Source organism: Cryptomeria japonica, chromosome 5, assembly GCF_030272615.1.
Source record: "Cryptomeria japonica chromosome 5, Sugi_1.0, whole genome shotgun sequence".
Classification (NCBI taxonomy): domain Eukaryota; kingdom Viridiplantae; phylum Streptophyta; class Pinopsida; order Cupressales; family Cupressaceae; genus Cryptomeria; species Cryptomeria japonica.
Window position 1 is genome coordinate 191,273,879 of NC_081409.1, and position 14,373 is coordinate 191,288,251.

Genomic DNA, 14,373 nt, shown 5'->3' on the forward strand with positions numbered 1-14,373 from the left:
GTGACTCTCAAGCTGCTGTTTCAAGGTGTTGAACTGATCGCCTAAGTTATACTATTCATTTGCATTTGGTTTGGCATGATTTCATTCAATTTTGAGAAAGTTACGAGCATTTTAGTGGATTTGGGTGTGGCGGGTTCTGCGTTTTATTGACTCTGATTTCAGAACAGCAAGTAGTGATTTGTGGTGTGAATTTGATATTGATTACTTGAGATATGTACTTAACTCTATCTTCTCTCGCATCTCTATCTTTGTAAGATTGTTTCAGTAGTATTGATCAATCATTCTAGTTGCATTATATGGTATTTCCCACTGAACAAGTGGAAGAGGATGGCTTAGCTGCCTTCATGTTTTGTAATTCAGCTTTGTTCTCCCACTGAGTAAGTGTTTGAGTGATATTGTCCTCCCGCTGAAATATGCGGTTGAGTGATAGTTTTTATGTAAAAGTCCTCCCGCTGCATAAGCGGTAGAGTGATTTGGTTCTGGTTATGCTCTTGTTACCTTGGTTGGTTTACCGCCAAGTCCTTGGTCTTCATCCTGCTGAAAAGTGGAAGGGGCTGGCTTGCCGCCCAGTATTGTACTTGCATTGTAATTTCCAGCAGATCAGTGAGCTAACGAACCCCTTATCACCGTATGCTTTTACCTTCCCACATTGAGCTTTTGGTGATCAGAAAGTGGAAGGGTTACTTTCAGTATTATTGAAATTATATTCCCTAACTTTAATGGGTGCATTGTAGTATTTGTTGCAAAGTTCCCAGACTCGGACTCGGCTCGGACTCGGCAAGGCCGACTCGACTCGTGACTCAGCTATGACTCGGCGACGACTCGGCTATGACTCGGCAAAATAAAAAACCCTTGAAATTTAGAGATTTTTAACGATTTAAAACTTGTTTCATGCACCCATTATTGAATAAAGCTTAAAGACACTATAACATCATCAAATAGAAGCTAATTTGATCACATACATAAACATACATCCATCACATGCGTAGAAATGTAAATTGTAGCTGAAGGAAATAGAAAACATAGATATATAGAGTTATAAATGTTGTCAAATGTATATAAAATCCATGACATCAAATGTTCCCAAACATATATATAACTGTAAACAAAAACAAGTCTATGGCTCAGGCTCTAGCTCATCCTCAGCCTCAGAGTAGCCTGTCTGCCTCCTACAAATGCGTCTAAGGTAGGTCCTGGATGACTGAGAAGCCATAGTCTCTGCCCGTGAGGTGCCTGTGCCGGATCGTGCTCTATCCTCCTCCTCTGCCATAGCCACAGCCTCAGCCTCTCTGTCTGCCTGGTCAACCCACTCATGGTCCTCCTCAGTGAAGACGGGATCGGTAGACTCAGTGATCCACTCAGACTCTGGATCGATCTCTGCTAAAGTGATCGGAGAGGAGTCAGTGTCCAAAATCTGTCTGGTCCTAAGACGGAGGTTGTAATGAACAAAAACAAGATCATTCAACCTCTCCACAGACAATCTATTACGCCTCTTCGAGTGGATGTGCTCGAACATGGACCAATTGCGCTCACATCCAGAAGCGCTGCATGGCTGGCTCAAAATACGGATGGCAATTTTTTGAAGGTTTGGGGTTGAGGGCCCAAACATTTGCCACCATCTATCTGAAATAACGAAAAAGAAAAAAAAATCAAACTCATTTCCAACTTTAAGGCTAGATTATAAAATCAAAAATTAAAATGCATAAGCCATAAACTTAAGAATCTTAAGTTTACATATATTTCTACCTGGCTACAATTGTGTTCGAGCCTCTATGCACATGCTGCTTGAGAAGATTGCCCCTTCTCGATTATTATATTTATCCAGCTGGAGCGTTGTACTTGAGGCTGTGCCATCAGTACACAACTTTTGAACCACTGTATACAGGCCACTAAGAACCTCCTCATCTGCCTTGAAGTCATCACGGAATCAAAATGTCGGATTGAGGTAATAGGCTGCTGCATGGATGGGCCTGTGAAGCTGGTTCTGCCATCTCCTATCAATAATCTCCCAAATGGGGCCATACTTATCCTCATCTCCTGCATATATGGACCTAATGGCCTCCTTGGCCCTATCCATACCCTCATATATATTGCCCATAGAGGGCTTCTCCCCATCAACAACTCGTAGGAGAACTACGAGGGGCTCAGTGACCTAAACATAATGTTAAACAAAAACAATTAAGTCACAAATTAAATAAAAAAAAAGAAAAATTGCAAAGTTAAATTGTTAATAAATTAAAATTAAATTACTAAATAGTAGATACTAGATAGTAGATACTAAATGTTAAATTGTAATAAATTTACCTACACGGTTTCTCCACAGGGGGTCCAAAAACCTGGCTCATCAAAAATGCAATTTACCACATCTATCCCTGCAGTGGTTGTAGCATAGGATGAGGAAGTCCACTCCTTACCAACAAACATACGCCTCAAAGCCGCCTTTGATTTTATCAAGGATTTCAGTGTGAGGAAGTTTGAGGCAAACCTCGTGATACCAGGACGAGCCAACTCCTTTTGCCTCGTGTATTGCCTCATAATGCTAAGGACCAATGCATAATTGTAGATAAACTTGCTGATATTTTTGGCCCTTTCAACTATTGATTTCACCCATTCAAGCTTACCAATATCCTCCAACATGAGGTCAAGGCAATGGGCCGCACAAGGAGACCAAAAAATTTTCGGGTGCCTCTCCATCAAAAGTTTACCTGCAGCAATTTTAAGTTAAATAGAAATTTTGATGTGTTAAGAAAATTTTAAATAATCATAGATGCCTCTCCATCAAGACTTGAAAAGTTCAAAATTTACCTGCAGCAACATAACTTGCTGCATTATCTGTCACCACCTGCACCACATTTTCTTCCCCCACCTCTTGTATGACTTCCTCAATAGCCTCACATAAGTATGTGGCATTTTTCACATGTGAGGAAGCATCAATAGATTTCAAGAACATGGTGGATCCTGAAAATAGAGTTTCAAACTTTCAACAAATCAAAATTTAATTTATTCAATGCATTTAGGGAAGTACAAATTAGAATGAATCATGATCAATCACCTCCGCAGGAAACAAGAAAATTTAGGAGTGTTCTATTCCTCCTATCTGTCCAACCATCTGTCATGATGGTGCAACCCTTTTGGCTCCAAGACTGTCGGTGGTCCTCTAGCTCAACTTTCATATCCTCAACCATTTGTAACAAGAGGGGGCCACTTAACTCAGCATCGGTAGGGGCTTTAAACCCCGCACCACAAATGGTTATGGAATCTACCATGCCTTGCCAATAAGGAGACATGTCACAAATAGATTATGATTAGACAAAGTAGAGTTCAACTTCAAACTATAAATTTACTTTTAAACTTAAAGCAATCAAATCAAAAAGAATTACCTGGCTGCAATAAATGGAATGTTGCAAAAGTACCAAAACTTGCAAATTTGTTTTCTTGCAGCATCATGAACCTCCTTGTTCCAACCCATGCCCTCAAGCGAGGGTTGTGCCCCAGGAGTACTACGCGGCACAAAATAACTATCCAACCTGGATTTCCGAACTCTAGGGCCAAAGGTAATAGTGCCACCAGGAGGAGTAGAAGTAGAAGCACTAGCACTAGCAGAAGCACTAGGGTGAAAGGGAGGCATGGAAGAACCCTCTCCAACACAGCCTACGGATGTGGATGCGGATGCGGATGCGGATGCAGATGCGGATGTGGGTGCATGGGAGCCAATAGCACTTAACTCTTCCAATTGCCTCTTCTTAGTTAACTTTTCTTGTTCATGTGTTTCTAATTGGACATAACAGAAACGTTTTGCCTCAGGAGTTTGTAATTTGCATACCTCAATATCATGGCCAGGTATGCCGGCAATATGGTATTTAAATCTATTGATGCCACCAAAATTAATTTCTTTACAAAAAAAACATTTTGTTTGATTTTTTTGTCTGCCAATAAAGTCTTCAGTATATTTCCAAGCCTCATCCTTTTTAGGCATTGTGAAAAATGAATGTTTTTTAAACGTGAAGGCTGCTGCAATAAGAAAATTTAATAAAGTTATAAACTAATAGAAAAAATCAGCAAACCCTACTTTAAAATAAAATAAAATTGTAAATACATGTTTACAATTTTTTTCTAAAAAAATGTAGGGTTTGCACTTTGCCATTATTCTACTTCTCTCATTGTAATTAAGCTAAAAAAATAAAAACATTCAAGATTTGGAAAGTTAACTGTTAAACTAAAAAAAAATTAACAAACAAATGAAAAAAATCCATTAACATACTTAAAAAAAAAAGCAAAATCTACCTTACCTCTTTCAAATGAGTTGAGAAGTCTTGCTTTGGACTCCTTGATGCTCTCAATGCAAGCCTATGGCCTCCCCAATGTGATTTGTGGTCTCCTTGATGCTCTTCATCCTTGCTGGTTGCAAACCTATGGCCTCTTGTTTTCCTTCCTCTCTCTCACTTTTCCTCTCTTCTTCTCACAACTAACAATTAGAAGACCTTTTAGGGTTATACCAAAGAGAAAGGGAAAAAAAAACAAATGAAAAAGCTCTTATTTTTTTTGTTTTTTAAAATCCGAATTGTCCCTATCGCGTGGCCGAGTCCTGGAGCTCGGACTCGGCGAGTTTTGGCAAGTTTTGCCCAAAACTCGCCGAGTCCGAGCGGCGAGTCAGCAAAACTCGCCGAGGTTGGCTCGACTCGCCAACTCGGCGAACTCGCCTGACTCGCGGCGAGTCTGGGAACTCTGATTTGTTGTGATAAAAAACGGAAAAAATTAGTGGGAATATTACAAGGAGGGTAGTCATCAAACCCACACCAACAGGAAATTGTGTAAATCAACTTCTCATTTGTGCTCTGCCTTATTTTTCTACAAGCAAGGGCCTTCAACACGCTCTATCCTTAGTTGTGCATACACATGATAAAAATGCGATCCCTTTTGTGCACATTCACTAGTGCAAACAGCTACCTTGAATGCACCCAACAACTATAACTTGTGCAAGTTAACATGTCAAATGCGCTCTAGCTTTTGGCCATGTACATTCCTTGAACCCGCCCCAATCAGTGCATGGTGCCCTTTCAAACCTGCTCTAGCATCAAGGTTATGCAAATACAACCCTCAAATCCACTCCAATTTGTGCAAATATATACTTCAAATCCTCCCAGCATCATATTTGTGCACAAGCCTACCTCAAATCCGCTCCAACTTGTGTAAACCAACATGTCATATGCACCCCGCAGTAAAGAGGTATGGATCAGACATAAAACATCGAAACTCAGACCTAAGAAACATACAATCAAACCTGCAATTGCTAAATCAGACCTAAAACATGAATATGCAGACCTGATTAATGGAGCACAGCAGAATAGTGTTTTTGAAGTGTGAATGGAGTTGACAGTGATTGTCCAACCTCTTATTTATACCACTCAGGGAGTTGAACACTCAAAAATAGGGACAGCCGATTTGATTGAGGTAAAAATAAAACAAATAAGTTTTGCCGACTTGTCTTTGTGCATTCAACCTCTTGAAACCCACCTAGCCAGATGGTATGCAAGTCGGCCCACTTTAAGGTGTAAATAAAAAGTTAAAGAGCAAAATCAGAGGTAAAAACAGACCTAGGCAACCAAAGGTGGATTGCCTTTTGTTTGATTTCAAGAATAAGTGTGACTAGGCCGGCTTAATAAAGGATTATAACTGAGATGAATCATATAAAGCTAAGATCAAACTTGCTCATTCGAACATCAATCAGCACGATACAAGACAAATAGGGAACAGAAATCAGACATCAGGCGAATTGCAGCAGGTAGAAGGGTGCGAACTCAACAAGGATGAAGTGCAATCAGAAAATACACAAGTCGAGATCTAAGTAAATTAGAGGAATGTGAACTTGAGGATGGAAGGAGATCAGACTTAAGGGATGAATTTGTTTCACAAATTATAATTTTATGCAATGTTATTGATCTAGATCACGAATGTTTCTCTTTGTTTTTCAGGTTATGGGGACTTCACAATACTAAGGATGTTATTACTGTTATTTTTTATGATCGGATTTACAATACACAGAAACACAGAAATACAACACATGAACAAAATAGAACACACCACATATCCTGGGAAAACCCTCCTTCTTGAGGGAGGAAAACCCAGCTAAGAATATATCTCTTATATTAAATTGATTGATCAAAATGAAATGATCATCACCTTCTATATATACAAAGTAAGGTGCCTTTTCTCAAGCAAGGCGACTCTTCACAAGAGTCGGCCTCATTCAAGAACCAAGGTGACTTTTCATCTTGGGTCAGCCCTTATAAATATAAAATAATAATTTGCAATAGGCCGACTTGCTTCTAGGAATACCTCCTGCAGCTGTAAAACACTAACACTCCCTCTTAGTTAGGGAGGTATTTTCAAATATCCTCGTCGTGGAGTCTCTCAACATGATGCCCACAATGGCTACACCCATTTGTGGAAAAGACACATCAGAGTCTCAGAGATGTACAAAGGTTCATCATGGAGTCTCTCAACGTGATGTCCACAATGACTATTCCCATTTTTGGAAAGAAACACATCGTCATGGAGTCACTCAACATGACGTCCACCATGGCTACTCCCATGTGTGGAAAGGAATATGTGCACGAGTGCCCATCACGGAGTCACTCAACGTGATGTCATCATGGAGTCACTCAACATGACGTTCACCATGGCTACTCTCATGTGTGGAAAAACACAAGTACAAAGGATTCATCATGGAGTCTCTCAACAGGACATCCACCATGGCTACTCCCAAAGGGTGGATAGAACCACATATCCGTCTTAGAGATGGACAAGGTCTTTCACCTCAAATTTCTTTGTCTCAGAGAAAAATGCATTAACAAATGATAATGTGACTCCCTCTAAAGCTCCATGCATTTGCATCAACCTCTTGACCTCCTCGTCCAAGGTTGCCTTTGTTGGTTTGTCAGACTCGCTTTGAATGTTGTTTCCTCCTCTTTGAAGAAACTGATCGCAATCTGTATAGGTTCTTCCTCTTCGAGAGATGTCCTAACTCAGTCCCATGGCTGTAAGTTGTAACTCCATACATTTCTTCAGCCAAACTTCCTCACAGGATGCAACAAGCTCTTACTCCCTTGAATTCCTTATGCAATCTCTTATCATCCTTTTTGTCCTTGATCTGTTCTGGAAGCATTTTAAAGAGAGATTAATAATAGTTCAAGGAATCAAGCTACTCAAAGAGAAATAAATAGACCAATTGTAATATCCCTTGGCTAATCTGACCCTGTTTTGCTTATATGAACACCAAGGAATATTGTCAAACATTTGGCATACAATGTTTGAAGCCGCTGTAGTGAATTCTTTCTTTGTCTTCTTTGGGTTTGTAGGCTGCAAATGAAGTTATGGAAAGCTTCTAACAATGCAAAGTTGTTATAGAAATGATATACTAGCTGTTTTAGACCTTTCCACACATATGTAATGACTGAAATTAACTAGTACAGCTAGTTGACATTAAGACAAACACTTGTCATGCATCCCAAAGTACACCTACAGCCATTAGGCATTTAAGCAAACAATTGGCATGAAAGCTAAATGGCTGATCAATGTTGAATGTTACCATGAATGTGGAATATGCAAATTATATCTCCATTAAACATATGCAACCTCCAAATATTTCATGATATAATCATAATAGAAAATGATGCAATGAAGTAATGATTTTCTAATACAATGACCATAGATAGAAAACCTGGTATTTCAATGGCTGCCTTGGTATATTGGTTTGATTCTCTTCATATGCAAATCCCTTGTCAAATATATATAGCTGTTCAACCTTTCTAAATCCCCTTCTATAGAACTCCAACTACTGTAGCGCACTGTTCATGTGCACTGTAGCGCACTATTCACGGCACTGTTCATGCGCACTGTTCATGGCACTGTAGCGCACTGTTCACGGCACTGTTCATGGCACTGTAGCGCACTGTTCACGGCACTGTTCATGCGCACTGTAGCAGCAAGAACAAACTTGCAATCTGCTCTTAAAACCTTGAATAATTTGTTGATAATCTCTCCCAACAAGAATGATATAACTCCATGTGCCAAAGAAGGATGATTCACAACCAACTATAAATGTTCTTCAACAATAAACTTCAAACCCTTGTAGAAAACTTCACCAATTTGCACAAATGAAAGAACTGAAGTATTTTTTCCTACAACTACAATAATTCAGGTGTTATTTCACACCTTCAAAATTGCTATCAATAGGAAGTTTTCGTTTCCTATGATCAAAGAAGAAAATTGCGAAAGCCTTAGGCTCCACAATAAAAATCAATCAAAATACTATTCATCAACTGGATGCTGAGAATGAATTCTTGCCTTTCCTTTAATTCTTTCCTTAAGAGAGCTCAAACACCTTCCTGGCCAATGTGGGATAAAAGATTTATTCCCACATTAAATTATTCACTTAACGCACTTTATTATATTAAAGTGACTTTATTATTATAAAGTTACTTTAGAACTTTATAATAATATTAAAATATTAAATAAATCACTTAAGTCACTTAAACTTTAATATCTCTTGATGTACTTGTCTGATTGCTAAACCGTCTGAGCCAGGAGTCGACTCTCCCTGTTCTCCATGTGATTGGATGCCTGTCTAAAAATAGAAACCCTGAATAGTGACTTACTATAAATAGTAAGTATGTGGAACTGAGTCTAGAAATAGCTGTAAAGGCCCAATCAAGGTTGACACTGCCAATAAGCTCTGCTCAGGTGTCTTTCTATTAATAGGAACCCTGACTCTCCCAAAATAGTAACTTACTATAAATAGTAAGTGTGCCAATCTGAGTCAAAAAACCTGTGTAAAGGCCAAAACCTAAATCCAGCTGAAGAGTAATGTCTCTAATCACCAAGTAACTGCCACACGAGGCCCTCTATCAATAATTATTAGCCTACGAGGGTCAAATGATAGGCTAATTCTTACAAACTCTAATGCTCGCAAAATGGGGACATTACACCAATGCTGGAAGCATACATGATTCACTATTACTAATGTTATTGCATGAATTATTATTATTAACTATATAAAATTCATGACCATTATTAAAAGGTACAATCATAAAATACTTATCTCTTTGTTGTTGATACACCAATGAGCTAGACTTGTAGCCGTGTCTCATCTTCGCCGCCTTTAGTGTTGCCATCCCATGCAAACGACCTCATATTTTCTAGATCAAACACAATTCAATTGATTCATCTGAATCTTGCATCTTGTCATACAAGTCTTTCCTCTTCTTCTCTTACAAAATAACCTCTCTTAAATATCTTGTCTCATAAAGAGGTACACTTTTCTACAATGCTCCACGATTGTTGGGGATGGGGAGACGGGCTTTGGGTACAGGGGGACAAAGGGCCTAAGTTTGGGGGACAGGTTTCGGGGATGGGGGGACGTGGGCCTTTGAGGGGGGGGAGATGCGTCCCCGTGGAACATTGCTTTTCTATTAAACTTTTAACTATACAAATCTCTTAATCGCACCCTCTTGAAGATTCTTTCACTGGCTTGTTGCCCTTTACCTTAATTTAGTTATAACCAACTTCCTTAAGAATGGCCACTACCTTTCTTAATATAAACGTTGCACATTATAATAACTTATATAATTAATTGCTTTTGTCTTATTTACTTTAATCGCTGCTCTTTCTTCTTAATAAATTCATTTTTAAAAATATTAGTTACTTCCAGATCCTTTTATCCCTGCGAAACATAAACCTTTCTCCTTAATGAGAATTGCTTGCTCTTTAATGTCTTAATAAGGGAATCATCGAGCATACTATAAGTCACATTAGTTGGATAGAATTGCAATTTTATTCCTTTCCGTCGTTATTGAGCGATGGGCATGGCTCTTTGTCCTCTTTCAATTGTGGCTCTGTATACTCCTCCACGATGATCATGAACAATTCTCGAATGACCATTGTGACCTCCATGTGAATAATTGTGATGTCCCCTTCCTTGTGATGTTGCATTAAGTGGTCCATTGGCCTATTCCGGAGACCCGTAGGCTATGTGGAAAGATGAATTAAGGGTTCCCATGTTCCTTGGAGTTCCGACCAAACTTGTTAGGGGTGGAATGTGAACTTACTATTTTTAGTAAGTTAGGGTTTGATCGTTGGGATGGTTCAGAGTTGCTAAGCTCGCCAAGCTCTTTCTCTGGTTGCGAAGATAACGATTTTCGGAGCATTATTTCATGACTTACTATTTTTAGTAAGTGGCAGTTTGGGGCATTCTATTTTTGGCAGTCTTGGATTTGGTCTTGTTCTAGCACAATTCAGTGATCCTCATTGCTTTGCCTCATCTGGATCCTGTCGATAATCAGTACTGGAGTTATAAGCTATTTAATTAAATATTATTCCTTATCCTAAGGTTATTATTTAATTATTTAATTACTGATTGATGTTATGGGGAATTGTGCAGAAATTGATATTTTTCCTAAGTCTTGCCTAGGCGAATTATTTAATGAATACAAGGAGACTTTATTTTCAAAATACTCCAAAGTTACATCATGCTAAAATCGTGGTCTTCTTCCTAGGCGCGATTTTTGGACTTGGGAAGTGGGCGCCACTTTGGGTCCACTACATGAAATGAAACGCAGTTGGAATGAGGTGAATTTGGAGGCAGTTTCATTTGAATTTCAAAGTTGAAAATCTATATAAACAGGTGTTTGGCTCCTCATTTGTTTATCCAGAGAAAATATATCGTTATGTTGTCAGAATGACTCCAGACTTCTTTGAGGGTGAATACCTCCTATATCCTTCCTTCCAATTTCGAGTGTGAGATATCACTCCTAGCTGTGGTTCGTAGTTGTGAGCTATTTGGTGACTTTTGGGTGTGTTGGTGAAGAGTTGTGTTCTGCTGGTCTTTTTGGTGTTGCCGATGTGTGCCGGCTGGAAGTGTATTTTGCTTGTAGCTACTTGTGTGTTGAGTGCATCATTCTGGGTGAGGGCTTGTTGGAAGCATATTAGAGAGACAATAATTCTCCTACATTGGTGTGGCATTTGGAGAACTCTCAGATTTACAGTTGCATATCGAACTATTCAGCCAAAACGCCATTTCCAGAATTGCCTTGGGTTGCGTGCATTTCTGTTGTTGCTCTCCAGTTGCAGTTTCAAGGTATTGTTTTGTTTTCTTATGTCATATGCTTCATTTGCTTTTGGTTTGGCATGATTCTATCCGGTTTTGAGAGAGTTACAAGCATTTTAGTGGGTTTCGGGATGGTTGGTTTTGCGTTTTCCTTGTATTTGATTTCAGAACAACAAGTAGTGTTTATGGTGAGAGTGTGTTAGTGAATTCTTGAGATACGTACTTCATTCTATCTCCTTTTGCATCTCTATCTTTGTAAGAATTACTTCAGTAGTATTGACCAATTCATTCTATGCTGCATTTCCCGCTGAACAAGTGGAAGAGGATGGCTTAGCCGCCTGTATGTTTTGTAATTCAATTTTGTCCTCTCATTGAGCAAGTGGTGGAGTGATATTGTCCTCCCGCTGAGATATGCAGTTGAGTGATAGTTTTATGTAAAAGTCCTCCCGTTGCATAAGTGGTAGAGTGATTTGGTCTTGTTATGCTCTTGTTGCCTTGGCTGGTTTACCGCCAAGTTCTTGTTCTTCATCCCGCTGAAAAGTGGAAGGGGCTGGCTTGCCGCCTGGTATTATATTTGCATTGTAATTTTCAGTGGATTAGTGAGCTAACGAACCCCTTATCACCGTATGCTCTCACCTTCCCACATTGGGCACTTGGTGATCAGAAAGTGGAAGGGTTACTTTTCAGTAGCATTGGGATTATATTTCCTAACTATAATGGGTGCATTGTACTATTTGTTGTGCTTGAAAACCGAAAAAATAAGTGGGAATATTACAATAATAGTGATTGTGCTTCCGGCATGGAAGCTTGTCGGGCTTATCCAGTGTATTATGATAAATCCCCAAGGGTCAATGCTCACGTCAAAGATCCAAGAAGGGAATATATATATATATATATATATATATCATGATTCCCTCACGATGGAGAAGTTTGATAACATTGTGGTAAATCCTTTAACATATAGATTGATGTTCTGCTCCCTAATTCATGGCCACTTTTGTTTGCCATGTGTTGTTTCTGCCCTCACCCACATGATCTGTGTCCATACAATGTTGCGCTGCTAGGGCAAAAGACTTCGACCTCCTCCCTTGGACAACCTGCACTCTGCCACAAGTTGGAGGTGTAGCTACTGGTCCAAATAAAATTCCCAGCACCATGTCAAATACACAGGAAAAAACCTCTGCACCAAACAACATACAAAGATACACTGCAAGAATAGGGAGAGAACAACGCGATGCGCCAACCAACTGTTGCGCCAATGTCAATTTGTTTTTTACTTGACGACCACTCTTATTTGATCACCATGCTACTTCCAACTGCTTGCGTGCCAACCTGTCTCCTTCTACTAGTAATGATCACCACACAGGTCGAAATGAGAGAGCCGAACCCGATGGTGAATACAGGGTGTCATTGTCGAGACTGAGTGAAAGTAGGTGATTTGGTAATAATGATAAAAACTTTGTTGTTATGGGAACGCTTTCTGGGTTTTCGATTGCGATTGAAGCAGCTATATCCACGAAAGGTTGCCCGAATATTTCTATAGCTAATTTGACCATAGCCACATCCTAGGTGGGTCCATACAAATAAATGAATCCAACACCATTTTTGGATCTGTCCATTGCATATCTTAAAACTGCTTGGGCTTCTTCCCCCGCATTTTCCATTTTCTAGCTGAGATTTGGTCCCACAATTCTCCAACTGCCTCACCATTTCCCTCAAAGGAATATGATGATTGATATCCATAAAGATATGTTGAGGTCGAGATTCGGTTGTGAAGTTGACTAACACAATTGAATGTGGATGAGTTTCCCACAACCAATACATCGTCTCCACATCTTCATAACAGTAAGTGTGGAGCCATGCAACATCTACCCCTTGTTAGTTGTTTTCTCAACGAATTACCATCTAAGGAGAAGAAATCTGAGCAATTCCGCCATTTGTTTTCAGTACTATCCCACCTTTTTTGTTTTAACCACAACATTCCAAATACAGTTATAATTGGGGGTTTCGTGGACAACCTTGAAATCAGCAGGCACCCATCCGTCCAAAAGACGAATGCTACCACTATGCTCTTTGTAAGAAGGGCTAATCCTCTTCGCTGACAGTTCACATTTCTTAAACATGTCTAAATTTGTTTTGATTTCTTCAACTGTTGCCAGATGGTAGCCCTGGGGCATCAATGGTCCTCCATTCAATAGAAACCTCTGTAAATTTGTCTTTGAATGCAGACTTAACAAATTTGCCTTAGACAAATTTGATCGGATTTCCCTGAACCTACTTTGATACCATGTTATTTCTTATGATCAGATTTGCAATACACAGAAACACAAAAATACAACACATGAACAAAATAGAACACACCACATATCCTGGGAAAACCCTCCTTCTTGAGGGAGGAAAACCCAACTAAGAATATATCTCTTATATTAAATTGATTGATCAAAATGAAATGATCATCACCTTCTATATATACAAAGTAAGGTGCCTTTTCTCAAGCAAGGCGACTCTTCACAAGAGTCGGCCTCATTCAAGAACCAAGGTGACTTTTCATCTTGGTTCGACCCTTATAAATATAAAATAATAATTTGCAATAGGCCGACTTGCTTCTAGGAATACCTCCTGCAGCTATAAAACACTAACAATTACAACATCAAGATTCTTACTTCAAAGAGTAAAATTAGAGAAAGAGGGACGAACACCTTAAGGGCATGGAAGGATATCCTAATACACAAGGAGGCACAAAGAGGAACACCTTCACATCATGATTCAAGTGTTCAAGAGGCTCATCAAATTGGCTTATACTTAAAAAAGTGTACTAGTGAAATAACGCTGTTGCACTTCTATGCTATGCTTAAGCAACACCCTAAATTGGCCTTCTGTGACAATTTGTGAGAAGCTAAAACAATTTTGTTGTTTACAGAACAAAATGATTCCTTAGAGAAGCTTGCAGATAGAGGCTTGCTATTTGAACTGTGAATTCTGGCTACATTTGATTTCGTGTTTACCGGTTTGGACAAGCTAGCTATCAATTCCTAGTATATTTCTATTTTTTTTTAGAATAAAAAATATTCTAAATGAGTGTAGAGTCTAGACAAGCTTCTGAGTTGGTGCATATTCTATGGTTCTGATGTTGGTTTGGCCAACAGTCTACTGTCATATTTTGCTGCTTAGCATCCTAAAGTAGCAACTATGTGATGCTGAAATAGCTTGAAAAAGGGTTTTGAATATATGATTGGCAATTTGATTGAGAAAGATGGATTTATTATGGA

The 14,373-nt window shown here is 39.1% G+C and overlaps 1 protein-coding gene across 1 annotated transcript; it reads right to left on the reverse strand.

The window, feature by feature from the left end:
- Positions 1–3,293: 3,293 nt before the first annotated feature.
- On the reverse strand, positions 3,294–4,561 carry LOC131875603 (uncharacterized). The gene is made up of 2 exons (XM_059220192.1): positions 4,290–4,561; positions 3,294–4,011 (listed from the first exon to the last, which is right to left on the reverse strand). Exon 2 carries the CDS (start codon positions 3,974–3,976, stop codon positions 3,377–3,379), a length of 600 nt encoding a protein of 199 aa, XP_059076175.1. The 5' UTR covers positions 3,977–4,011; positions 4,290–4,561; the 3' UTR covers positions 3,294–3,376.
- Positions 4,562–14,373: the final 9,812 nt, after the last annotated feature.

Coding starts and splice junctions, on each gene's coding strand:
- LOC131875603 (XM_059220192.1), bottom strand. CDS start 3,976: ATGCCTAAAAAGGATGAGGCTTGGAAATATACTGAAGACTTTATTGGC.